This window comes from Protopterus annectens, chromosome 8.part0, assembly GCF_019279795.1.
Source record: "Protopterus annectens isolate FY-2018-M chromosome 8.part0, PAN1.0, whole genome shotgun sequence".
Lineage (NCBI taxonomy): Eukaryota > Metazoa > Chordata > Ceratodontiformes > Protopteridae > Protopterus > Protopterus annectens.
In genome coordinates this window covers 1,571,684,736-1,571,710,394 of record NC_056741.1, presented here as the reverse complement: position 1 = coordinate 1,571,710,394, position 25,659 = coordinate 1,571,684,736, and the positions used below count along the sequence as shown (strand labels likewise).

The 25,659-nt window shown below is 39.9% G+C and overlaps 1 protein-coding gene across 1 annotated transcript in view; it reads left to right on the top strand.

Annotated features, from left to right (window-relative positions):
* The window catches only part of IGSF9B (immunoglobulin superfamily member 9B), a 3,189,659-nt gene that overhangs the window by 1,878,502 nt on the left and 1,285,498 nt on the right, over positions 1-25,659 (top strand). Inside the window, exons 10-11 of the mRNA XM_044081131.1 lie at positions 2,606-2,722; positions 22,194-22,344. Coding sequence (XP_043937066.1) covers positions 2,606-2,722; positions 22,194-22,344 — 268 coding nt within the window. The remainder of the gene's footprint in view (positions 1-2,605; positions 2,723-22,193; positions 22,345-25,659) is intronic.

Genomic DNA, 25,659 nt, shown 5'->3' with positions numbered 1-25,659 from the left:
TGATGATGAATAAAATTAATAATAAAGATAATCTATGTAAGAGAGTATGTAATGTAGAAATTAATGCTGACTGGGCTCATATGTTTTATGACTGTATGAAGTTGAAAGAATACTGGAAGTCAATTAATGAATTTTTGCAGGCTCTTTTTACAGATAATTTCATTATTTCTAAGTCTCTAATATTATTCAACACACCTGTACCTCAATGTGTTAAAAAGATTAAGCTTCCCTTGTTATGGTCTATCCTAGCAGTGGCTAGGAAAATAATAACTAGAAATTGGATTTCAGATACACCTCCTTCGTTCAATGAATTTAAAAATGTTATGAATATAATGTGTCATATGGAAATAAGCACAATTAGAATGAGAACAACTAGAAAAACATCACATTTTATTGTATGGGATAATTTACAAAATTTGTTAAAAAAATTCTAATTTCAATAGCACAGTATTTTAGTTTAATTAATTGATCTGATTGTAGTGGATGTCTTTGTAAATACTTTAGTTGTTTTGTTGAATATTATAATAATACCTATTTTTAATTATTTGTATAAAATTGTTATGATATTTCTCTTATATGTTAAAACAATAAACTTGTTTTGAAAAAAAAAAAAGAAACACTTTTCACACAGTGTAAAAGGGTATGTCCTCACTGTAAGGTGCTTATCACCCCAAAGGATTAACAAATGGGTGTTGGCAGTGCTGAGCATGAGCTATGCCAAAATATTTGGTATACTATGGAAATAATATGCATATGGTACACATATGTCCTGTATCTTGGAGAGTGATGACATATGAGTGACATCACCTGAATGTCAAGTTGTTGAGGGCAGCAGATATCTGAACAATGTGGGTGGCTGCACTAAACTTTGTGGTTTAGTGCAATATGCTAAGCAGAGTAATGAATAATTAATGAGGGCTGGGAGACTTCCTTCTGAATAAAAAGTATCTTTGCCAAGCTATTATACTTTGTATCTGAATGCAGCCCTTCAGCTTCATAGCACTGGAATGCATTGTGCATTATTTTAAGAACCACTTTAATGGTACAGGTCTAGGTGATGGAATATTTTTTTTATCTGGAAAACCATATTTTCTATAATTGGCATCAACCTCTTTTTCTTCCATTTTGTACATTGGATTGGGTGTTGCATCAACATTGACTTAGAGTCAAAGTTCACACCAGCAGGTGCCTTATATAGACAACCACACAAGCCTTTCATATTTGTAGGGTGGGGATGGGCATGACGCTGGATGTAGCACAGTTCTCCACTGAGGATAATCGCAGTAGAGTAAATTTTTAGATAAATGCTTAAATAACTGCATGATCTGAACAGGATTATATTTTACTCATCATTCTGCTACTTACACCTCACATTTTTGTACTCCAATATGACACACATGAATGTACAATTTGTATCTGTAACTCTACTTTCTCCATGTTTGTACGACTTCACATACAGTGTAAGTGTAGATGAGGATCATGTGACACAGCCCACATGTCATGGATGGACATGGTGCATTGCCCTCATGAAAAACATGTTTTTTTTTAACTTGCTACCAATTATGAGTCTATTGTGAATTGAGTTGATGGAAAATAATATGACAAAACTCAATTCGGAGTTTAAGTTTATTAAGTCGATTCACTCTCATTGCATTGCTTCCTCTATGATCATCTGGGAACTATTCCAGAGAGGAGCTATGAGTACAATATCCTAACTGCAGAACCTTTAAACTTCCTGTCCAATTTCTTTATTTTGGCCAGTGCAGTGCTGCTCAGTGCTTTTTTTTTCTAAGAACAGCTTCATGCATCATGGATGAAGAAACCATATATGCTGTAGTATAATATAAAATGTATTTATTTTAAATAATTTTGTATCTTTAACTTACCTTCTTTCAAGCGAGTTTGGCTTTTTGGTTCTATTTGTTTAATGTATATAAGCTCACATACACACACATACACACACACACACACACACACACACACACACACACATATGCAGACGCATACACACACACACACACACACACACACACACACACACACACACACACACACACACACACACACACACACACACACACACACACACACACACACATGCGCATACATACACACACCCACACACACACACACACACACACACTCATATACACAAACATAGGCATGCGTGTGCAAACTGAAAATCAAATTTACTTGAATGTTTTCATTTAGTAGAATTTTTTAGATACTATACAGCTGCGATTTTTTTCTGTTTATGATTCAAACCAACTCTCATTAATTAACTAAGAAACAGAATTCATTAAGACGTAGATAGGGGTGTGTAAAACTTGCTGTGAGCACAGTTGTACCCCTCAGAAGATCTCAGGGTATGGATTGTTTTAACTTTTGTCAAATGTTACAAAATAAAATAAGCCATAAGTTTATTTAGCATGTTTTATGTTAGTATCTAAAAGTGCAGTGGAACTTTCCTTAACTAAATCCACGATCTGATTATGCTCTGTGTTTACATGGTTAAAGTATTTTCACTCAGTAATGAGGACAATGGCACCAGTCTAACTGACGTCTTCCACTTATGTCATAGTTTCTTGTATTTTCTCCCCTGCAGGATCCCCCATATTTTACGGTGCAACCAGGCTGGGAGTACAGACAAGAAGCAGGAAGAGAGCTGGTGATTCCTTGTTCTGCTGCTGGAGAGCCTTTTCCAGTTATTGTATGGAGGAAGGTAATTTTACACATTTATTTTTATGCAGTTGTCTGGTGTAACTCGTTGGTCAGATGCCTTTCAGAATCCTTTTCCATTTGGGAATGCAGTATGTGGTTAAAGCAAGATGTAAATAATGTGTTTTATATGAGGGGGAAGTGACTGTGAACTATGGGGGGGCAGGACTAATTGTCTTATGTTTTCTAAAGCAACATATCATGCATGCATAGAGAGTCAGAATCATAGCTGGATATATTCATTGGATCTTGCTAGAAATCCAGTTCAGGCAGCAAACTCTTAATGCTTTAGACTATCCAATTAAGGCTAAATTCTGCAGTTCCAGGGGTATTAAATTTATGAAAAAGTATCTGAAAGGATGTAAGAACCAAGCCCATGAAACTAGAACACCATTTTAGGGCACATAATGCTGCATCCATCTAATGCACCTGTAAGCTATCATCTAATAAATTTCGCTAATGATGATAATAATAATAATAATAATAAAAATATATCTAGGAAGGATACTAAAGTGCTAGCTCATATGTAGATTATTTTGAAGACTAAGAATAGTTACATTTTTGTTGATAAAAGAATTATAAAATAGAATGCTTATGTTAAGTGAATAATTATTAGTTCTTTTTTAATGCAGTACAGTGTCTTTAATAATTCATGCACAATATAAATATATCTCACACACATACGTTTATCTCATACGCATGTTATAAGTTTATCATATGCATGTAATACAGGAAGTTTATCTAATACGCATGCAATAAGTTTATCACATATGCATAAGTTTATCTCATACGTATGCTACATGGCTCATGCACTGATGTGTTCCATTTACTTACTTTCTTGCTTATTGGCTTAAAATACTTAGGACAGGCTTGAACAAGCATATGATGGAACTGCTAAGCCAGCAGCTGGTTACCATGGTGAAGCACTTTTATTTTCTTTATGAAATCAACTGAATTGGTTGGTATTTGGTTAACATCTGTCCATCTTAAGCTTTGCCTATAAACTTCTTTACTTAGCTACAAATCCTTCCTTAAACAATGTACCTGTGTGATATAAAATTTAAAATTAACTTAAGCACACCTTTGAAGTGATACTTATTAATATCTAATTCCTGTAAAACATTTATTCAGGACTGCTTTAGTATCATAAGAAGTCTGTCATGGATTTCTTAAAATATCATCTGGATACATGTAAAGGGAAGCCGCTGTGGTGCAGCGGTAGCGTTGTTGCCTCACAGCAAGAGGTTGTTCTGTTCGATTCTCGGCTGGAGTTCTTTCTGTGTGGAGTCTGCATGCCCTCTCTGCGGTTAAGTGGCATTCAAAAGACATGTGTGAATGGGCGTGCCTTCATTGAAGGTTGGGCGTCGGGCTGGCAACTTGGCACCATAAAAAAAAAAAAAAAATCTACTGCCAATCATTAGTGGACCGGAGTTTCACTGTAGCGACCCCTAACTGGGAAAAGCCGAAAAGACAAACAAACATCATCTCGATATATGTAAAGGAAGACATTAATATCTGCATAGGCTTTTGTCAGTCAAACTTCTTGCAAGACAGTTGGTGGTACGCTTGGCAAATGACTACAGAACCCATATAATAAGTCTTTACCATAAGTCAGAGAATGAAAGTCAGAGATTGCCATTATGGTAAGAATAGCTATTGCATGTAGCAGCATTAGAGTTCATCTGACCTGTATGAGAGGTTGATTCTGAAATGGATTCTTCATTGCCTTTTAAAAGCAAAGACAGCAATTAAAATCTATTTTCCCTCCGAAATGTGTGTAACAATTGCACTCAGTTTTGTATATGTATTCTATTATGTCACCTGCAGTTGTCGATTTTCAAATATTTTCCAGTACTGGTATTCCATGTTACTGTATTTATTGTCTTCCCTAGGCTGTGGCTGAAATGGGCCCACTGTGTATAAGTCAACTCCCCTGTTAACAAATTTAATAAACGAAATAAAGTTAAAATTCATGGAGCTGTTAATCTAATTGCAATAAGCAAGTCGTATGTTTTCTGAAGATGTTAGGAAGTAGTTTCATATATCTATGAGCAGTTCCATAGTATACAGAGATCAAAAGCAAATGAATGCTTTATTAGTATGCAGAACAGTTTAATACCTCATAAGGAAAAGAAGCCGCTGCTTTAATTTAGAGTAGTTTGTCTCTGTCTCCCCCATGGATATAAAATATCAGGCTGTTATCAAGTTAATGCTTACCACATTGGCCAAATAGCTCTTCTATGCTGTTCTGACAAATAAGAACATGGTTGCAAAATAGGCAAGATATACCCCCAAGATGTTTCAGTGTACGTTTGTCTATCTTTTGCATATAAGTTTCTGGATAGTAGTCCATATAGGAAGTTGAAAAATTTGTGAAAACTTTGCTAGCTGAAATGTAGGCGAAACCCACTTTTTGTTATGTACTGGTAAATGAATGACTAATTTAAATTAAAGGTTATTCTGGATGCATTTGCAGAGTATAACTGTATTGTAGTAAAGTACTGAGCAAGCACCACAAAGCTGGCATACCATTTTTCTGAAAAGATTTGGTATTAACCACTTGTAAAAAAAGATAATTAAATAAATTAGAAATTCTTTCTGTAGCCTGAATATAGTGCCTTGAAGTATTCTAATTTGAGGTATAAAACCAGGAGAAGATGAACAGTGGCTCCTGAAGTCTGTTTTATCCAAATAAATGCAATGATGGTTTATGATTTGTCCAAAGCATGACAACAAGCTAACTATCGGTTAAGGATGAATTATGAGGAAAGTAATCCAGGAAATATAGGTTCATGCATCATGAATGAACCACATTATGTGGATTTTGCCAGCTGGCTTATAAATGATTCTTTTGCTGTCTATGGATGTGTCTCTCAACCACTCTACATTAGGCAGAGATCTCTGATTGTAACTTTCAAATCTGCATCCATTCTGCAGCTCTAATTTCTTCTCTTTCATTGCCTCAACTGTGGAACCTGTGAGTGTGTGTGAGAGAGAGAGAGAGAGAGAGATCTCATGGTGTTTAGGCTACTCAAAATGAACCAATAATGGACAATCCTGTAATCTAGAACTAGCACCTTTTTAAAAAAGCCATACCATGCAGTGTGGAATATTTGGTCATGTTTACTGTGGACCTAGTATGTAACTGTGCAGTGTGCTTCAGGTGTACGTGTTATTTGTTTTGTTTGTTTGTGTATGTATGTATGTATGTATGTATGTAGGTGTGTGTGTACATGCATGCTCAAACAGAGGGCTTAGCTGTTCCCCTCAAGTATCTTAGAATGTCCCTCATTTTGCCTCATATTTTTCTCCTGTCCCTCGTAGTTTGTTTCATTTTCTGATAAATTACTGAGTATTACAATCCACCAATAAAAAGAAAAAAAAGAGAAAACGCTAATGAGGAATCACAAACCAGAATGTATTACATCCAAAAACACATTAGTTTAAGCACTTTTGTTCACTCTGGTAGGGAACTTCTTCAGAAACTGAGTAAAACTAAAAGAAAACAATGCTTAAATACAACTATTTTAAAAAATGGCACCAAAAACACACTTCATATTTACATGTACATCTTGGAATTTTGGCAGCTTTATGATTTTAATTTTAACTGTAATAGTTTCAACAATGGTGTATTTTACTTTAAGGAAAAAATGAGGCATGTTTTTACTAATGACAAAATAATTGAATATACTGACATTTTGTCATTAGGAGTAAGAGGGCAAGTGTTTGCAGGTTAGGGTTAGGGTAAGGGGGGCTAGTAAAGGGGATAGATATAGGGTTAGGATAAGTGGGCTAGTTAAGGGGATAGATATAAAGTGTTGTGTGTGTTGGGTGTGTATGTGTGTGAGTGAATGTCTGTTGCAGTGGTACTATATGGAAAATGTTTTTTTTCCCAAAGCCATGTTGTACAGTTAGGATTAGCATTATTATCAAGGTTGTGTGTACAGTTAGGGTTAGTATGATCATCGTCATGTATACAGTTAGGGTTAGTATTATCATCAAGGTCATGTGTACAGTTAGGGTTAGTATTAATATCAAGGTCGTGTATACAGTCAGGGTTAGTATTATCATCAAGGTCATGTGTACAGTTAGGGTTAGTATTATCATCAAGGTCATGTGTACAATTAGGGTTAGTATTATCATTAAGGTCATGTGTACAGTTAGGGTTAGTATTATCATCAAGGTGATGTGCACAGTTAGGGTTAGTATTATCAAGGTCATGTATACAGTTAGGGTTAGTATTATCATCGTCATGTATACAGTTAGGGTTAGTATTATCATCAAGGTCATGTGTACTGTTAGGGTTAGTATTATCATCAAGGTTGTGTATACAGTTAGGGTTAGTATTATCATCAAGGTCATGTGTACAGTTAGGGTTGGTATTATCATCAAGGTCATGTGTACAGTTAGGGTTAATATTATCATTGTCATGTATACATTTAGGGTTGGTATTATCAGCAAGGTCATGTGTACAGTCAGAGTTAGTATTATCATCAAGGTCATGTGTACAGTTAGGGTTAGTATTATCATCAAGGTCATGTGTACAGTTAGGGTTAGTATTATCCTCAAGGTCATGTGTACAGTTAGGGTTAGTATTATCATCAAGGTCATGTGTACAGTTAGGGTTGGTATTATCATCAAGGTCATGTGTACAGTTAGGGGTAATATTATCATTGTCATGTATACATTTAGGGTTGGTATTATCAGCAAGGTCATGTGTACAGTCAGAGTTAGTATTATCATCAAGGTCATGTGTACAGTTAAGGTTAGTATTATCATCAAGGTCATGTGTACAGTCAGGATTAGTATTATCATCAAGGTCATGTATACAGTTAGGGTTAGTATTATCATCAAGGTCATGTGTACAGTTAGGGTTAGTATTATCATCGTCATGTAAACAGTTAGGGTTAGTATTATCATCAAGGTTGTGTATACAGTTAGGGTTAGTATTATCATCAAGGTCATGTGTACAGTTAGGGTTGGTATTATCATGAAGGTCATGTGTACAGTTAGGGTTAGTATTATCATTGTCATGTATACATTTAGGGTTAGTATTATCATCAAGGTCATGTGTACAGTCAGGGTTAGTATTATCATCAAGGTTATGTGTACAGTTAGGGTTTGTATTATCATCAAGGTCATGTGTACAGTTAGGGTTAATATTATCATCAAGGTCATGTGTACAGTTAGGGTTGATATTATCATCAAGGTCATGTGTACAGTTAGGGTTGATATTATCATCAAGGTCATGTGTACAGTTAGGGTTAGTATTATCATCAAGGTCATGTGTACAGTTAGGGTTAGTATTATCATCAATGTCGTGTATACAGTTAGGGTTAGTATTATCATCAAGGTCGTGTGTAGTTAGTGTTAGTATTATCATCAACGTCTTGTGTACAATTAGGTTAGTATCATCTTACGTGAGTAAGGTGTTACAGGGAGGTGAAACTTTTCATGTTCATTGAGGAGACCACCATAAGAGCACATTTCCAGAATTTTCTTTGTTTGCCAAGAAGGCAGCAGCTACAGCTATCACTGAAGTCATACATCTGAATGTTTTAACACAAAAAATCTGGACAAAACCAAAAAGTTATGGAGATCAAAGGCCATAATATAGCAGCATATTTTAAATACGTTTGTTCGCATGCCTTGTCTGAAGAATATGAAGTCAGTAACTCAAAATGTCTGCCATTATTTCATGACTTCGGTACTCAATGGTTTGCCAGAAAACCAAAACTTTTATGAGGAACAGGCCAAAAATATTAGGCAAAAATCTGGACATTCTAGAAAAGTCTGGAAAGTTGAGAGGCATGACCAAAGTGAAGGTCATGTGTGGAAACAATAAGCAGATAGATGAAATCCTTGAAAATAAAAAGCTTTTAATATGGTAAACACATTTGTCCAAAAAAAAAGAAAAAAATCTTAACACCACAACTGCATCAGACAAACATTCAGTCAATATTAAGACATTTAAATAATACATCAAACCAGTCAAGAGACTTTAACTGCCCAAACACTAAAAACATCAAATAATGTAATAGTTTCAGCTTCAAGAAACTAGCCAAGTCAATGTTGTCATTTAACCCCAGGGGTTCTAAAAGAAGTCATACATAGAGGGATTCTCTGTGTAGGAATAGTGTATAGCCTGAACACTGAACATGGCTGCCGAGAGATCCAGGAAACAGGCCTGAGTTGCGTGCATGAGCATGCGAACATAGATGTGTCCTCGGAATGCAAATCACCTCATAAGCTGGTGAAAAACATGCAAATGAGGTGGATTTGCAATTCAACAAGCAGAAAAACACTCATGTAGGTGTTTTGTAGGTGTAGGGAATGTACGCAGATAGAAGCCATGTACCGGACTATAAATTTTAAACAGGGGCTGTAAAAGCCTACAATGAAGGGTGGATATGGTACGGTAGGCATACAGATGGCCAAAACTATGGCAAGTAAGTCCAGAAAGCAAAGCAAATCATTAAAAAAATAATGTTTTTTAATACAAATATTAGGTTTGCACACAGAGATGTGCAAGCATGTCATTATAGAAAAAAATTAAAAAGTGTAAAGTAGACATTTGCAAATTTATTGCCTTATGGTGCCCAGGATGCAGAGTAACACAATGGCACGTGTTAGTGGTTGCTTTGGAGGCAGGCCTTGGAGTAATGAAGTATCCAGGGTATATACAGTTAGTTGTATGTAAATAAAATGGGATTATTGAATAGCAAAAAGGGCAACACTGTCTGCAGATACAACCCATGGTAGGGCTAGAACCATGCAGGTAGTGGTAGAACAGGTAGCTGACATCAAAAGGGTGTGTGTCTCAGTATGTCAAAGCAGATTAGAGCTCAGTGGCACCTGTTTGCATTCAGCTAAGCACAGCTAAGTGGGGAAGGTGTATGATGCTGTTGAGCATGTTTTAGCTAGTTTAATAAAAGATGAGCATGCCTGTGGTTGAGGGAGTGTCAGAACTGCTGAGCATTGTTTACACTAGCACCATGGGTTTGTGCTGCTCACTGCACTGCTTAACAGTGAAAAAAATAGGGAAAATAAAAATTAAAAAAAAGCCTGGGAAAGCCAGTCAGGTAGAAATGACTGATATGCACTATCAGGTGGAATGCAGAATAATGAGCCAATCACACAGGCTGCAACTGGAGCACACCACTATAATGTATGCATACACCCTATAATCTGATTTTCCCACATACTCTGCACCGTTGGAGTAAACACTTGGGAATTTCAGTTGACAAAATGCTAGGGGCTGCTGCTTCTCTGCTGCATCTGTATGCACTACAGGCTGAGGTCAGTGATGATGATAATGCTGACAATAGGCTCAGACTGAGAAGAACAGTGTTTAGGCCCAGGGTGTCTTTCCAGGGGCTACATGAGCTGGAAATGGTACAGAGCTATAGGGTGGACAGGGACATACTAAAAGAACTGACCAAGTTCTGCCGCCGTCAATTCAGACCCAGTGCCAACAGAGGGGAAACCATCCCAGTGGAACCAAAGGTATGAGTACCCCTTAGAATATTAGCTACATGTACTTTTTAAAGACCAACTGGGGACATAATGGGGATCTCACAGGTATCTGCATCCAGAGGACTCTACCAGTTCCTGGATCCCATGCAAGCATATGCCAGTGAGCACATATATTTACCCCGCTCCCTGAAGAAGGGGTCAGCAATATTAATCTCTTCCTCCATGTAGCACACTACCCTGAGGTACTGGGTGCCATAGACTGCACTCATGTGCACATCAAAGCACCACCCAGTGAAGGGGCTAGGGTCTACATCAACCGCAAGAGGTATCACGCAAACTGCCAGGTTGTGTGCAATGCCCCGGGTACTATCTTGAATTTTTGTGCTGGCAGCCCTGGCAGCTGTCATGACTCCCACATTTGGCATGCCTCACAGCTGTAGCAGAAGTTTGCCAGGGGGACATCCCATATGGCCATCTGATGGGGGATGCTGGCTATGCACTAGAACCATGGATGATGACACCCATCAGAAATGCACACGCACCTACTGAAGAATACCATAATGAGGCATATGCACAAATTAGGAACATCATAGAGCATGTGTTTCAGCTGCTCAAGTCATGGTTCCGCTTCCTTGATATATCTGGTGGAGCCTTGTTGTACTGTCCAGCCACATTTGCACACATGCTCACAGTATGTGCCATGCTACACAATATGACCCTGTGGAAACAGCTGTGGCAGGAACATCATAGGGAAGGGACACACAGCCCCACCCACCAGTGCCAAGGTCACCACAGCCACAGGGGGACACAGAGGAAGAACCCCCTGAGCCTCTCCCTATAGGCAGACATAGGCATGCCCAGTATGCCCTGGCCTTGGCAAAGAGGCAATGCATAGCACATGCACTGACAACCTAGGGACCTAGGGACTGACACCTCACTCTGACTCACATACATAGTAAAAATTATGCCAGCCATACCACACAGCCTGTACCTTACCATGTCTAGGCTGTGTACTGTGTGCATTCAACAGAGTCAGCCCTGAAGCAATGTTTTCTCAACTGCTGCAAGCACAATGTAGGTCACTCTTCTCTACAACAAATGAATGGGGTAGTAGACTGTGGTAGCATATGTATGGACCTGCTGCATGTATGCAGGAGAAAGAAGTGGGCTACCAGGATAGCCGCAGACAGCTGACAGCTATGTGGGACAACAGGAACCCTCTGCCAAATAATGGCCACCCCATAATATGCAGTAGGCCCCAAGCCAGCAAAACCCACTGCAGTATGTGAGGGAATTAGAAACACTGGGGTCACAGGAGTGATGCTTGATTGTCAGTGCTAGAGTCCCCTATCCCCAACACTGGCTGTGCCTACTCTTTTGCATGTGAGCCACACCTATGGTAGGAGTGCTACAGGATGTCCATATGCCAATATTTGTTACCGCAAGAAAGGTGGACAAAGCCACAGACAATGGAGGAACAGATGGCCACAGATATGGACAGTACACAGCTCTGAGTAACCTAGATGGTGGCTAGTAGAATATGAGGTTGTAACAAGTCAGTGTAGCACCAGGAAATAAATGCTGTCACGTAACTGTGTCAATATTTACAAAATGTCATTGGGTGCCATCCATACCCCACAAATGTACAGGGTTTTGCAGAATGTCCACATTTATATCTCATATATCTGTTCGATTTCTCATAACATTGCAGTTTTCTGGAAAACTATTGGCACATCAATAAAGGTTGCTGTGAGAAAATAATGACAGACAGTTCAGATGCAGACTTCATGCCCATCAGAAAATGCATGCTATTACAAAACCATTCTACCAACTGTCTATGTTTGTAAGAGCAATATTAGAATCATGTATCATGTTTGGGTCTGTGTCCTACCATTATATATGGCCTGTCCAGATTTTTGACTGTAAGACTTTGAGAGGTATGAGTAACATGTAGCCTTATAATAACAGTACAACACAAACTGTCTGAGGACCAGAGCAGACGTATGGTGCACAATGCCGGACAACCTGCAAAACAGGACAATCGAAAATCAGAGGTGTGAAGTCCATCACCCAGTGTGTGGTGTTACATCTCTTACCCCAGTCACAGCATACCTACAACTACATAGAGCAGAAACTGTGGACAAAGCCAGGAAGTGGAGCAGGTCAGGACAAAAGCCCACATATAAGGGGAAGGAGGAACTCCTGCCCAGTCAAATGTAGAAAGTGCAGAATAGAACAGTTTGTGCAGTAGCATGGGTTCCCTGCAGTGTATGCAGTTAGTAACCAAAATGTCTGTCAGCAGTTCCTCACATCAAGCTATTATGATCACCGACATGACAAACCAAGAAGGCACAGTGCTCTGTAAAATGTACTACACATATCATGCAAAATTCTTTTCAGTCCAATACACTCTGTACACACCCTAGATATAGGTCAGATAGTATGGAGATCACACAGCCAGGAAATCCCTCAACATTATATCAGGGAGGTGCTGGACTATTTCAGTTGGTTCAGCAGACAATTTGCTGTAGCACACAAAATCCTGGACTGGAGTACAGGGACATCTGGCCTAGATGGCCTAGAGTCCCATTGTAAGTATTGATGGTCATACTGGGCATGCTTCTACACTTAGCTAATTTCAGCCCATGTCTGAACCCATATCTGACTATAGAACTGTGATGGCTGTATATCTCTCTGCATACAGACAGCTAGGTGTACCTTAACTGTCTTTCCCTATCCCCATCTGACATGATTAACCTTATCTATCTCTATGTGGCACATATAAGATATATCTGGGTCTGTTGAGTTTAATATAGACACACATATATATATATAGGTTTTATATATATATATATATATATATATATATATATATATATATATATATAGATATATATATATATATATATATATATAAATATATAGATATATATATAAACAGTGGTGTGTGCAAATGGTACGGTGAGCTCTAGTGTGTGATAATAGGTAGGTAGGAGTTCTCTTCTCACATCAGCCACCTTGTGTGTGTTTGTGTATATATTCCACATACAGCAGAATACACATGCCCCACAAGCCTATGTGTGTGCAGTGGTTCCCCATTTTATGGCCATGATGGTCCTGTGACTACTGTCCTCCACAACAGTGGCCTCCCTGTCAGCAACTACTGATGTCATCCACCCCAACAGCAGTGGCAGATACTAAGTTCCATTGCGCATGCAATAACTACGTAGCATTATAGTGTATGGAGCTAGATAGGTAGTGGTTCTAATCCCAGCAATGGCAACTCAGTGAGTGTGAGGGAGTGTGGTTGTGTGTCTGTGTGTGTGCATGTGTGTGTAAGTGGATCCCCTTGCTGCTGTGTTTATTTCTTGCCTATATGTGGGCAATGCCAATGCATTTTAAAGCCTGTGCCTACCTGTGAACCCCCGCAGTGACCTACTTTACAGGGCCTGTTGATGTCATCCACCTTAGATGCACAGTTCATAGGTTCATAGGTTCATACTACGCTATCTGCCCTAGGGCATTTATAAGCTTAGCCAGAGTGTGTTTAGCTTTCGCCACCCATTTTAAATGAATTTTGCTATGCCCTTTTTCGAGGTTAGTATACTGTGCCTCTGTCTAACAGTGACATAGAAGTGATACCCGGGGTAAACCTATGATCTCCCATCCACTCATCAAGATTCCTCTTGAAGAGAGTCAATGAGGGACTCTGCCTAACCTGGAATGGGATTTTATTCCAGAGTGAAGGGAGCCTCTGGGTTATGAATCTGTCCCTCCAGCATATTCTATTTATTTCAGTGCTAAGGTTCAAGTCTCTCGAGCGCATAGCTCGATGGGATTTGGATTTTCTGAGGTGCAGCATGTCCATTAATTCCGGGTTGGACATGGCTTTATACGTCAGGCCAGATCGCCTCTGAGCAGGCGGTATGCCACTGAGTAGAGCTGGAGTTTCTTTAACCAGGCAGCATATGGCATCTGTTTGAGCCCTTTGATCCCCTTGGTGACGTACTTTTGGGGTCTTTCCAGTTGCCTCACTGATAAACAGGATAAGTTTATGGAAACGCCTGTTAATCTTCAAAGCTGAGTGGCTTAGTGTACTAATGTACTATGTCATAGTTGGCAGGGTCCTGGGTTTGAGACTTGTCAGGGAGATAAATTTGCACACCTATCTATCAGATATTCATACTAGAATGTGGTAAATCAATGGCTCCTATACTTACAAACTTCTGGGGCATTGCAGTCCTGAGTGTCTTGGGTCCATTGGGCCAAGAGACCCCCCCCCTTCCTATGTTTCAGGTCATCAAAATAATGATGCACCTACTCACTAGTGTGGGGGATGCCAGTTGCAGTGGTGAGATTACGTGCCAGTTGGTCCCAGGCCTCTGATTTGTATTCTGACCCCTGGTACTGGCCGTGCAGCAGCCAATCATCATGGTCTTTCACAAGGAGCCCAGCCATGACCCTAGACTACAAAATGTCCCAGTGCTACGCCCAGAAGCACACACCCTCTCCAACTCCAGCCATAGCTCCTGCAGTGATCAAACTCCAACAGGCTCTGGCTGTATTCCCACCTACTGCACTTAAATAAGGCTGTTTTCCAGCCCTTTGCTGCCATTGGCCATTTTTAAAAATGCTCAGCTCTGCTTAGCACTGTGCTAACCCGCTGAGCACAGCTGAGCAGTGCTTAGACAAGTAATGCACATTGCTAAGTTCTGCTAAAACAGGTCCTGTTTAAGCATTGCTTGGCTTGGCTTAGCAATGCTTAGTAGAACTTAGCTATGGGCAAGCCAGAGTTTATTAAAAATAAAAATAAATTATAGAAAGTAATTGCACATTAATGATACTTTATTATTATGTGTATCTATTTTACTGTATATCTCCTAAACATATGCATTTCACTACATTATCTTGGAGCGTAACTTTAATGTAGTGGACCCTTTTTGTGTAACTGGGGCTTTTATCCTCAGGTCTCCAATGAAAATGGGCTTCTGGTCCAGCTGGGCTAACCTAGTTAACAAATGTCAATGTATACATGATAAAAAAAAATTTATAACATTTCAATATCGCATGTAAAAAGCTGAATGGTCTGTATTCGAGCTGTGCACCTACTGCATATGAGGCTATAACTCTAACCATTCAGTTACCAATGATATGGTGATTAAAACTATACATTTCTATATAGCTCTCAGTCACGTTTAAGCACTGCTGAGCACAACCCCATGCAAACCGGCTTAGCTATTCTTAAATGTGACCTTTCCTCTGGTTTTTATTTTTAGATGTGTGGCACATGTCTATTGCTAAGCACTGCACTGTGCTGCGCTAACGCAAAAAATAGATAAATAATTTGCACATATTTCATTTTATTATTTAAGTGCCATCTGCCACTTTAACAGTTCAGGGGTGTGTTACTCATCCGTGGACACTGTAACACACCCCCTACATTGATTCTGTACCATGTTACACAGCTCTCTGTCAGTACCACACTTTCATTAATATGCAAGGTGCGCTGCCGAGGGGGAGCTGCAGACACAGCCACAGTACTCTCTGTGTAGAACTTAAATCTGGGGGTAAAACATGAATTGACAAATCAGTATGTCTATACTACTCTGCCTCCAACCCCCCCCCAAAAAAAGTCAGTTTCATCTTTCTCTGACACCAACTAAAACTCTCTTAAAATATTCACATTGCCTACCATGTTTACCTAAAGCACATTTTCTGTAATGATTCTTAACTTCCCTAATATGTTCACCTATCCTTTCCTTTAATTTTCGTCTCATACCGCCTATATAAAAAGCATTGCAGAACTAGCACTGTATATAACATTCTTTGTAACACAAGTATACCTGTCTTTCCCCCAGTGTCTGTAAATTATAAATATAAGGACTGTTAGAAATAAATCCAGTTTGTCTACATCCAAAAGAATAGATGCCAACTGGTTTGTTAATATTATTTCTTTTTACCGACACTGGTTCACTCTCCAAAATCCTTTTTTTAAGTTTTCTCCCTGTTTTGTCCAAAAACTTTGGTTGCTCTACAATGCTTTGCTGCATGCCTACTGCCCTTTTAAAACATTACAGTGCTTCTTAGCTACATTTTTTAATCCCTGATTGTCACTATTGTAAATAACATGGACTTTAATCTGTTCTGCCTCATAGCTACAATCCTGAACAGTGACACCAACTTTTCTAACAGGTACATGTTGGTCAGCTCTATTGTCCAACACACTTAAAAAAAAACTTTTACTATAATACCAAGAGGATAACCTCTTTCCTTAAAAAAAAATTAACCAACTCCTTTCATTTTTCTAAAAAAAAAAAAAAAAAAAAAAAAAAACATAATGTGAACAGGTTAATTGCTAATAAAATCTAAATATTTGTTTGGACAGGCTACATTTGTTGTTCTTACACATTGTCCTGGCTAAATAATTACTTTCTGAAACATCAGTGTGTGCAATTCAAATTTAAGATATGCTGAAGCACTTCTCATAGTTTCAACAAAGTTTGTCAATTGTGCATGTACTGAATCCCATAATATAAAAATGGCATCAATAAAACACACATACAACTTACAGTGCTTAAAAGATGTCTTTTTTCTTATACTGCTGCAAAAATATTAGTATAAATGGAGGCCTTCAAGACTCCCACCTCCACTGTAGTAACATGCTCACGTGTGCTTTTTCCAGATGAAAAAATGATTATTCAAAACTATCTGTAAAACAATACACAGTAGGTCAGTGTCAGTGGCACAACAGGTGGCACACTCACTTTTCATGTAGAAGGCTGTGGGTTCTATTCCCACACCAGTCAGGTCAACTGAGTGCTGACATTGCAGTGCAGCATAAGGTTGGAGGTGCTGCACTCCTGAGTGTGCTGTCCTTTGGATGAGATATTAAACTGAGGCCCCATCTGCTTGAGTTGCTGGTAGCTCAAGTGGATGTAAAAGATCATGGCACCTAGTTGGGAAAGTTCACTGATGCCCTGGCTAAATTTCCACTAGTAGTGTAAATGCCACCTTGGGTCTGCCCTGAAAAGAGGCTACTAGCCTAGTGGGACTAATTTGATCAATAAAGGATGATGAAATAAAGATTCACATTTTCACGCTGATCTAATAAGGTCCTTACAAAATCGATGCAGTCATCTTTAGGAATTATAGTGTAAAGTGAAACAACATAAAGTGTAACTAACAAATGATGTGTATCATCCATATAAGTGTTCAACCTTCTATTCATACATTCATAGGTAGGTACTAGGCTATTGGCCCTGGGCGTCTATACAAGCCCAGCCAAAAAGGTACCCTGGCTTTTGCCACCCAAGAAAATTATTTTCCTGTGCCACTGTCGAGCAGAGCCACAGAGGTGATCCCCGGGGTGAATTTCCTATTTCCCATCCAATCATCAAGATTTTTCTTGAAGAGTGCTAATGAGGAGCTTTGTTTGATATAGATAGGTAGTTTATTCCAGAGTATGGGAAGTCTCTGGGACAGGAATCTATCCCTCCGGCATGTTCTGTTTATTGTGGTGACAAGGTTTAGGTCCCTAGAGCATGTAGCTCGGAGGGATTGGGATTTTTTTAAGTGGAGCATGTCCAACAGCTCTGGGTTTGACATAGCTTTGTATGTTAGGCAGAGATCACCTCTGAGTAGGAGATATGGGATGGAGTAAAGCTGGGGTTTTTTGAGACGGTCTGCATAGGGCATCTGTCTGAGGACGTTAATCCTCTTTGTGAGGTATTTCTGCGGCCTTTCCTGTTGTTGTAGATGTCTTGTGAGGTACATACCAAAAGGGGCATGGTACTCTATAATGGATCTAATGAGTGATGAGTAGAGGGGAACAATGACCTATTTTTTTCTGGATGAGAAACCTTTTGTGATGAGGTGTGCCATGTAGAAGGATTTCCTGACTGCAGTGGCGATGTGATTATCAAAGGAGAGACCACTGTCCACCTGTGTCCCAAGGTCTCTTATTACACTTTCGGTGTTAAGTATACTACCGCCTATGTTGTAGTTCATGGGTACAGAGTTTTTACCAAAGTGGATGACAATGCACTTTTTGGCATTGAGCTTGAGGTCATGGCTTTGACACCAGGCATCTGTCTTAGTGAGGCCCTTTTGTAGGATGTCCACATCTTTAGGAGTTTCGATTATGGCTTCTAGTTTGCAGTCATCTGCGAACTTCATTAGCCAAAGACCTTCTGTGTTAGCCTGTACTTCAGAGAAGTAGATACCAAACAGGAGAGGACCCAGGACTAAACTCTGTGGTACTCCACTTGTCACTGGTCTGAAGTTGGATTTGGAGTCTGCTACTTTCACAGTGTGGGTTCTGTCAGTGAGCCTGTTGTCAACCCATCTTGTGACATAGGGATTTATACCTAGTTTAGTGAGTTTATCTATAATTCCAGAGTGGGGGACGGTGTCAAAAGCCTTGGCAAGATCTAGATATGCTGTGTGAACCACCTTACTCTTGTCTACGGCTTTGGCGACTGCTTCACAGAAGTCTATCAGGTTTAGGAGACATGATCTGCCTTTTACAAACCCGAACTGGGTGGGATCCAGAGTTTGGAGATTATGAATGTCTTTTTTTATAAGTTCCATGATGATACGTTCCATGGCCTTGCAGACTAGGCTCGTCAGGCTAATGGGGCAGTAGTTCCCGGGGTCCATGGTGGCTCCCCCCTTGTGGAGTGGGATAACCGTTGCTGTGCGCCATTCAGCAGGCACAAAGCCTGAGGTGAGGCTATGCTTGAACATGGTACTTAGGTGGGGTGCCAGTTCGTTCTGTAGTTCATGTAGAATGCAGCCTGGGAAGTTGTCTGGTCCCATGGATGCTGTGTTCTTGGCTTTGGAGATTGTGGTTTTTACCTGTGCAGCCGTGATTACAGGAATTTTGCATTCTTCCGGAATAGAGATGGGCTATTTAGGGGGTGAGAGAGGGGTAAAGTTAGCACTGATCCTATCTGCCAGGATGTTGTCAATATCAGTTGGGTCTGTATATTTAGTGCCATTGTGCTGTAACTCAGAGCAGATCTGAGTATTGCCATTGAGATTCTTGACATAGCTATAGAATGCTTTGTGGTTGTCTTTAGAATCAGTGGTGATTTTGTTTTCGTAACTTGCTTTGGAGGATTTTATCAGGGATCTTGATACTGAGGCTGACCAGCGAACTCCTCCACTCATGGGATTTTACTCTCTTTTGCAAGAGTTTCTTCCTTCTGTTGTACAGTTTTTTTTATGGCAGGGGACCACCAGATTGGCTTCCTTTTTTTTGGAGTATAGTGTCTTGGCTCTGTTTGGGATAGCATGATCCATGCACTCATGTAAGTGCTTATAAAGTGAAGTTGTGTAGGATTCAGTAGTCGTAACTGTATTGTCCATCTACATGGGTGTCATGAAGTTCACCACTTCTGTCTTAAGAAGCATGAAGTTGGCTTTGGAGAATTTTTTTACCATGGTTTCCTTAATGGGGGTTGGAAGCAGGATGTGGATATCTAAGGTAATTAGCTTATGGTCGGATCGGACCAATGAGGCGTTGACTTCAGGTGTGGAACACCGGTCACTCATATTAGTAATGACTAGATCTAGGATATTGCTGCCCCTGGTGGGGGTGTGGATAAGTTGATCCAGGGCATTGGAGTTTATGAATTCCAGAAAGCATTGAGCGAAGGAGTTGGTACATGAGTAGTTTTCCCAGTTAATGGTGGGGTAGTTGAAATTGCCCATTATTAGGGTGTTTGGTTGAACCCTAATATTTTCCAGTGCATCAAGAAAAGAGGAGTGGGAATCCTGGGGCATGGTGGGTGATCTGTAGCAAGCTACAATTTGGATTGCAGTTTTGCCCAGAGTTAGTTGCACTTGGATAACCTCAGCTGCATTATGCTGAGCAACTAGCCTGGAGGTGTGGATATCCTTAATGAATATGGACACACCTCTGCCTTTGGTGTTCCGGTCCAGGTTACATGGCTGAAAAGTGTGGTATGAGTTATAGCCTGGTAGTGCAAGGGTGCTCTCTGAAGCCTTGAACCAGGTCTCAGTCACTGCACAGATATCGATGTTCTCCATTTTAAGGAGTGCCTCGAGTGAGTGCATTTTGAGATTTAGACTTCTAGCATTGAGTAGCATCACCCTCAGTTTTTGCTTGTCTGTTCCTGTTACAGTGGTGAATTTGTCATTTGAACCTTGCTTAAAAAAGGCACTATAGGGGCAGCAAGAACCTTAGCCAGTATCCAGAATCCCAGGGGTGACAGGTGCAGGCCATCTCTGGCCAAGCATCATGGTCTGTCGACCATGTCATCCCAGGAAGACAGATACTGAATCCCTTTAGAATGGCACCAGAAGCTTAGCCAATTGTTGAAGTCAATAATTTTGTCCTTGTACTGCGGCATCATTTTGGGTGATGGCAGAATGCTACTCAGGGCTAGGGTCATACCTGCCTGGGCTACAAGATCCGAGAGCTCTTCCATGTCTCTTTTCATCTAGTCCAGGGAGGTATGTCTCAGGTCGTTCACACCAACATGGACAATGACAGAGTCATATTTGTACTTGTTGTGGAGTGACCTGAGTGCGTGGGTTATCTGGTGGATCCTGGCACCTGACAGGCAGCTGACAGTAACGTTCTCCTTGTTTAGCCTGGTGAGTGGGACATCAATGTGCCTGACTATAGAGTCGCCTATGACTAGTGTGTTGGGTACGTTGTTTTGCCTTATTGGCTGTGGTTGAGTGGCACACTGAGTCTGCGGGCTGTGTGTCATTTGGGTTGTGTTGGGGGGGTGGAGGTTACTTGCATTTCTGCTTTGGAGGTCTCTGTTGCTTCAGCAGATTATTATTGAGAGCCTCCACGAATGTTTTTGTGTTTCTATGTGTGGATTTTGGTGGTGTAGATTTAGTGAGACTATGTAATGAATGTGGTGTGGTGCAAGTGTTTATCTTCTCCTCTTGAATGTCAAGTTCAGTCTTGATTGGAGAGAGCTTTACCTCCAGTTTGGCTAGATAAGTGCATCTTTTACAGGTTGTAGTGTTGGGTGATAGGAGGAGAAGGTTGTCTGTCTACATGAGGCAATTTCTACATTGCCCCAAGATGCCCAGATTCATCAGATAGACAGGAGAGAACACTGGGAGCTGACCCTTGGACATGCCTGAATAAAAAACTATTTTCCTCTAGATAAGTGAGGAAAGTGAGTACAAGAGCTGCTTTTCTCTAAGCAAGTGAGGAAAGTAAGTACCAAAACTGTTTTCCTCTAGGTAATGAGGAAGTTGAGTGCTGTAGTAATTAGTAGGTTATTTAGTGCTTGAAATCATAAGACTCTTTTACCAGATGATCAGTCTTGGCAGTACTAGGCAGGAAATACTGGGTGTTTGGTAGCAATGACCAGGAGCAGAAATAATGACCAGGAGTGATGAGAGGATCATCATTATTTCCTGCCATTACTGACCATTCCGTCTTCTAGCAAAACTAATTCTGCAGCTCCTGTATGTTGTGTTTATCCTGGCTTCCAGTCACTGATGGCACAAATGAAAGCCTTGTCTCTTACCCATTAGGCTCTTTTGATGGATGTCATTGTAAAGGCTGTACTGCAGTCATCATGCTCAATGTGTTCACATAGCATTGCATTCACATTTTAGGTACCTTGCATCAACACACACACACACACACACACACACACACACACACACACACACACACACACACACACACACACACACACACACACACACACACTTGACAAGGTGTTTTTTTCTCTTGCTTGTAAATGTCACCTTTCTTAGTATATTTTATAGATTATCTGTGCCTAGATCTGATTGGCAATCCCATTTGTTACAGTTGATACAAGGTGAGTACATGGCTTGCAACAAGTGTAACAGGTTCATCAATCCCACCTTATAAAATTAGTTCTTTTTTATTGCATTTGTACCATTTAATCCTCCTTTTTTGTTATTCCTGCATGTGTATTTCTGAATGTACTTGCCTTTTGTTAAGCTCTCTGATTCATTCATTTTGTTTCATTCAGATTGGGAAACCTAGTAGAAGCAAGCACAATACCCTTCCAAGTGGCAGCTTACAGTTCAAATCACTCACCAAGGAGGACCACGGCGAGTGGGAGTGTATTGCCACAAATGTGGTTACAAGTATCACTACCAGTACTCACCTCACTGTAATCGGTATGTAGAGAGACACACCAGCTCACAACTATGCTTTGGCTTGAAGATAAATGGGTTAAGTTAGATCGAGCACTTGTTACCAGTACCTGTGTCAATGTATTTGTATTCATTGTGTGATCATTTACACATATTCAATTACATATACAACATTAATGTATAATGCAAACTGCTATTTGATGCATTTCAATTCTGTTAACGTGTCTGTTTTATTATGTGATATTTCAAAAACTGAAATATCTCTCTTATCTTCTTGCTGTGATTCTGAACAGAATGATTAAGCAAAAAAAAAATAAAAAATTGTTATCCTGTCTCCCAACCTGGAGGCTAGTCCCAACTCTTAATCATTTCACTGGCTTAAGTTGAGCATAAAGTTAAGATTCTATGAAGGACAAAATGGAAGTGAAGGGAAGAAGTGAGAATCATGGGAAAATCTTTCACTGGCTGAGAAATAGAAGACAGGATGTTAATGCTACCTCCCTTCCCTTGTGATACAGCTTATACAGACAAAATCTGTCACCGTCAGAAAGAGCTGTGGCATGTGTGCTGTGAATATATGTGGAGGGATTGTGTGTGCACATTAAGCTAACTTGATTACAAAGCAAAAATTCTGAGAGGAAGAATGCATAGCCAAATAGAGATTGGGGCATAAGGTATTACTTGCCATTTGGCCTTGGGACTTATAAAAACATGACTGATAGTGAATTAAATCTTTATACATAAATGTATACATACAGCAGCTGTTTCCAGTGGGAAAAGTGCAAAAGCATGACAGTTACAGCCGTGTATAGAGCCCAGGACTGCGAAGTCAGCAGGGCAACAGTTCGCACACACATTTTCTGCCAGTAAAATCAGAGGCCTGTGGACTTTATCACTTTACCAGGTGCTTGCATTTATGTTCTGAATTTGACATTGCATGGTAGTGTGTCACGGGGAGGTGCACTTCAGATGAAACATTGGATGAGGTCCTGTCGGCATGAGTTGGTTGTATCTCAGATGCATATTAAAGTTTTTTTTTCTTTTCTGTTTACAGTTTTATTCCTTTTTTCTTTATTAATATCACATCTCCATCAGTGAATTTCTGTACATGGTGTTTTCATGTTCCAGGTTTTAAAACTTTGCCACATTTCCCTGTCTGTATTATCTGGTTGTATGTTACCATTGAATCAAGTTCTTTATGTTTCTGTGATTTAAAAAGCTTGTTTCAGCTGCATATTGTACTTATTTTACTGTCTGCAGTTTAACAAAGTTGTTTTTGTGTTTAAATTACCTGTTTAACTCTTGTAGGCTACACACTCAAGTGTGAGGCATTTCTGTGCATTTAAAGTGTTTTTTTTTATTGTATCTGCTTTACTTTCTGAAGAAAAAAAAAAAACAAAAACAAAACAAAAAAAAAATACTTGTTTTCCCGCCTTTCTAAGCTAGTATAGTCCAGTTTTCAGGTTAGTGCTGAATTCAGGGCTGTGTTACAAATATCTGTGTTTGCTCATACCTTACATGGATAGAAGGAAGTTTCTCTGTTCATCTGTGAGAGAGGGGAGCTTTGCACAGTCTATCTGTGCCTGGAGGAGTGGTTTCAGCCCAGAAATTAGTAGTTTATTGGCCATTTTGGGCTAATTTCTCTCTCTTTCATTTCCCTGCTATAAAACCCGCATTTGCAAGGTTTTTGTGCTTGTATACAGCTCAGCAAGCTCCTGCCTGGTGTTCTGCAGAGTTCTCCAGCAGCAGAGAGACAAAAGAGAGACTTTGGAGTGATTAAGTATAATTTTTCTGCATTTTCATACTGCCTTTAGCTAATTCTTCCTAAAACGCCAATTTTTTGAGTTTCTGTGATTTAAAAGGCTTTTTTCAGCTACATATTATACTTATTTTACTGCCTGCACTTTAACAAAGTCATTTTTGTGTATAAATTACCTGCTTAACTGTTGTAGGCTACACACTCAAGTGTGATAGCCATTTCTGTGCATTTAAAGTGTTTTTTTATTGTATCTGCTTTATTTTCTGAAAAAAACAAAAAAATGAAATACTTGTCTTCCTGTCTTTCTAAGCTAGTATAGTCCAGTTTTCAGGTTAGTGCTGAATTCAGGGCTGTGTTACAAGTTTCTGTGTTTGTCCATACCTTACTTAGATAGAAGGAAGTTTCTCTGTTCACCTGTGAAAGAGGGGAGCTTTGAACAGCCTGTGCCTGGAGGAGTGGTTTCAGCCCAGAAATTAGTAGTTTATTGGCCATTTTGGGCTAATTTCTATCTCTTTCATTTCCCTGCTATAAAACCCACATTAGCATGGTTTTGCGTGCCGGGCAGCACCAGTTAGCTAGGATATAACAATTCCCGGCTCTTCAATTTTTCCCTTTGAACTAGGCAAACTTTCAACTTAAGCACTCAAACCATTAACTTCTCAGCCCAGCACTTGCTCAAAACTCATAGCAAGCACTAATAAACCTTAGCACTACACCCCCCTATACTGTAGAGAAGGACAAGGCTCTCTATTCGACCTTACCAGCCAGTCAGTAAAACAGCTCACTGTACCTACCCAGGCATGTCCAAAGGGCAGTTTCAGGTGTACTCTCTGGTCCAGCTGGTGAACCTGGGCATTTTGAGTCAATCTTACAACTGCCTCATGTACACAGATAACCCTCTCCTCCTACCACCAAACACTAATAGATGCGAGAGATGCAATTATACAGCCAAACTGGAGGCCAAGCTCTCTCAACCCAAGACTGGACCAGACAGTCAAGAGGAGAAGGGAATTACTGGCATCACACCACAACCAGTCTCACATAGACCTATGAAACCAGCACCGGCAAAGAACACACATAAATACAGGAAAACATACTTGGAGGATCTAAATAAAAATCTGCAAAAGCAACAGAGATCTCCAAAGACGACATCCAAGCAACCTCCACCCCCTAACACAAACCATGAAACACATACTTCACAAAACCAGTGTGCCATGCAATCACAGTCCTTAAGGCAAAATAACATACCAAACACACTTAGTAATAGGTGCCTCTATAGTCAGGCACACTGATGTCCCACTCACTAGGATGAACATGGAGAAGGTTACTGTTAGCTGCCTGTCGGGTGCCAGGATTCGCCACATAACACAAGCACTCAGGTCACTCCAGAACAAGTACAAATACGACTCTGTCATTGTCCATGTTGGTGTGAAGGACCTGAGCCGTACTTCCCTGGACTACATGAGACATGGAAGAGCTCTTTGATCATGTAGACCATGCCGGTATGACCCTGACCCTGAGTAGCATCCTGCCCTCACCAAGAATGATACCACGGTATAAAGAAAAAATCATCAATTTCA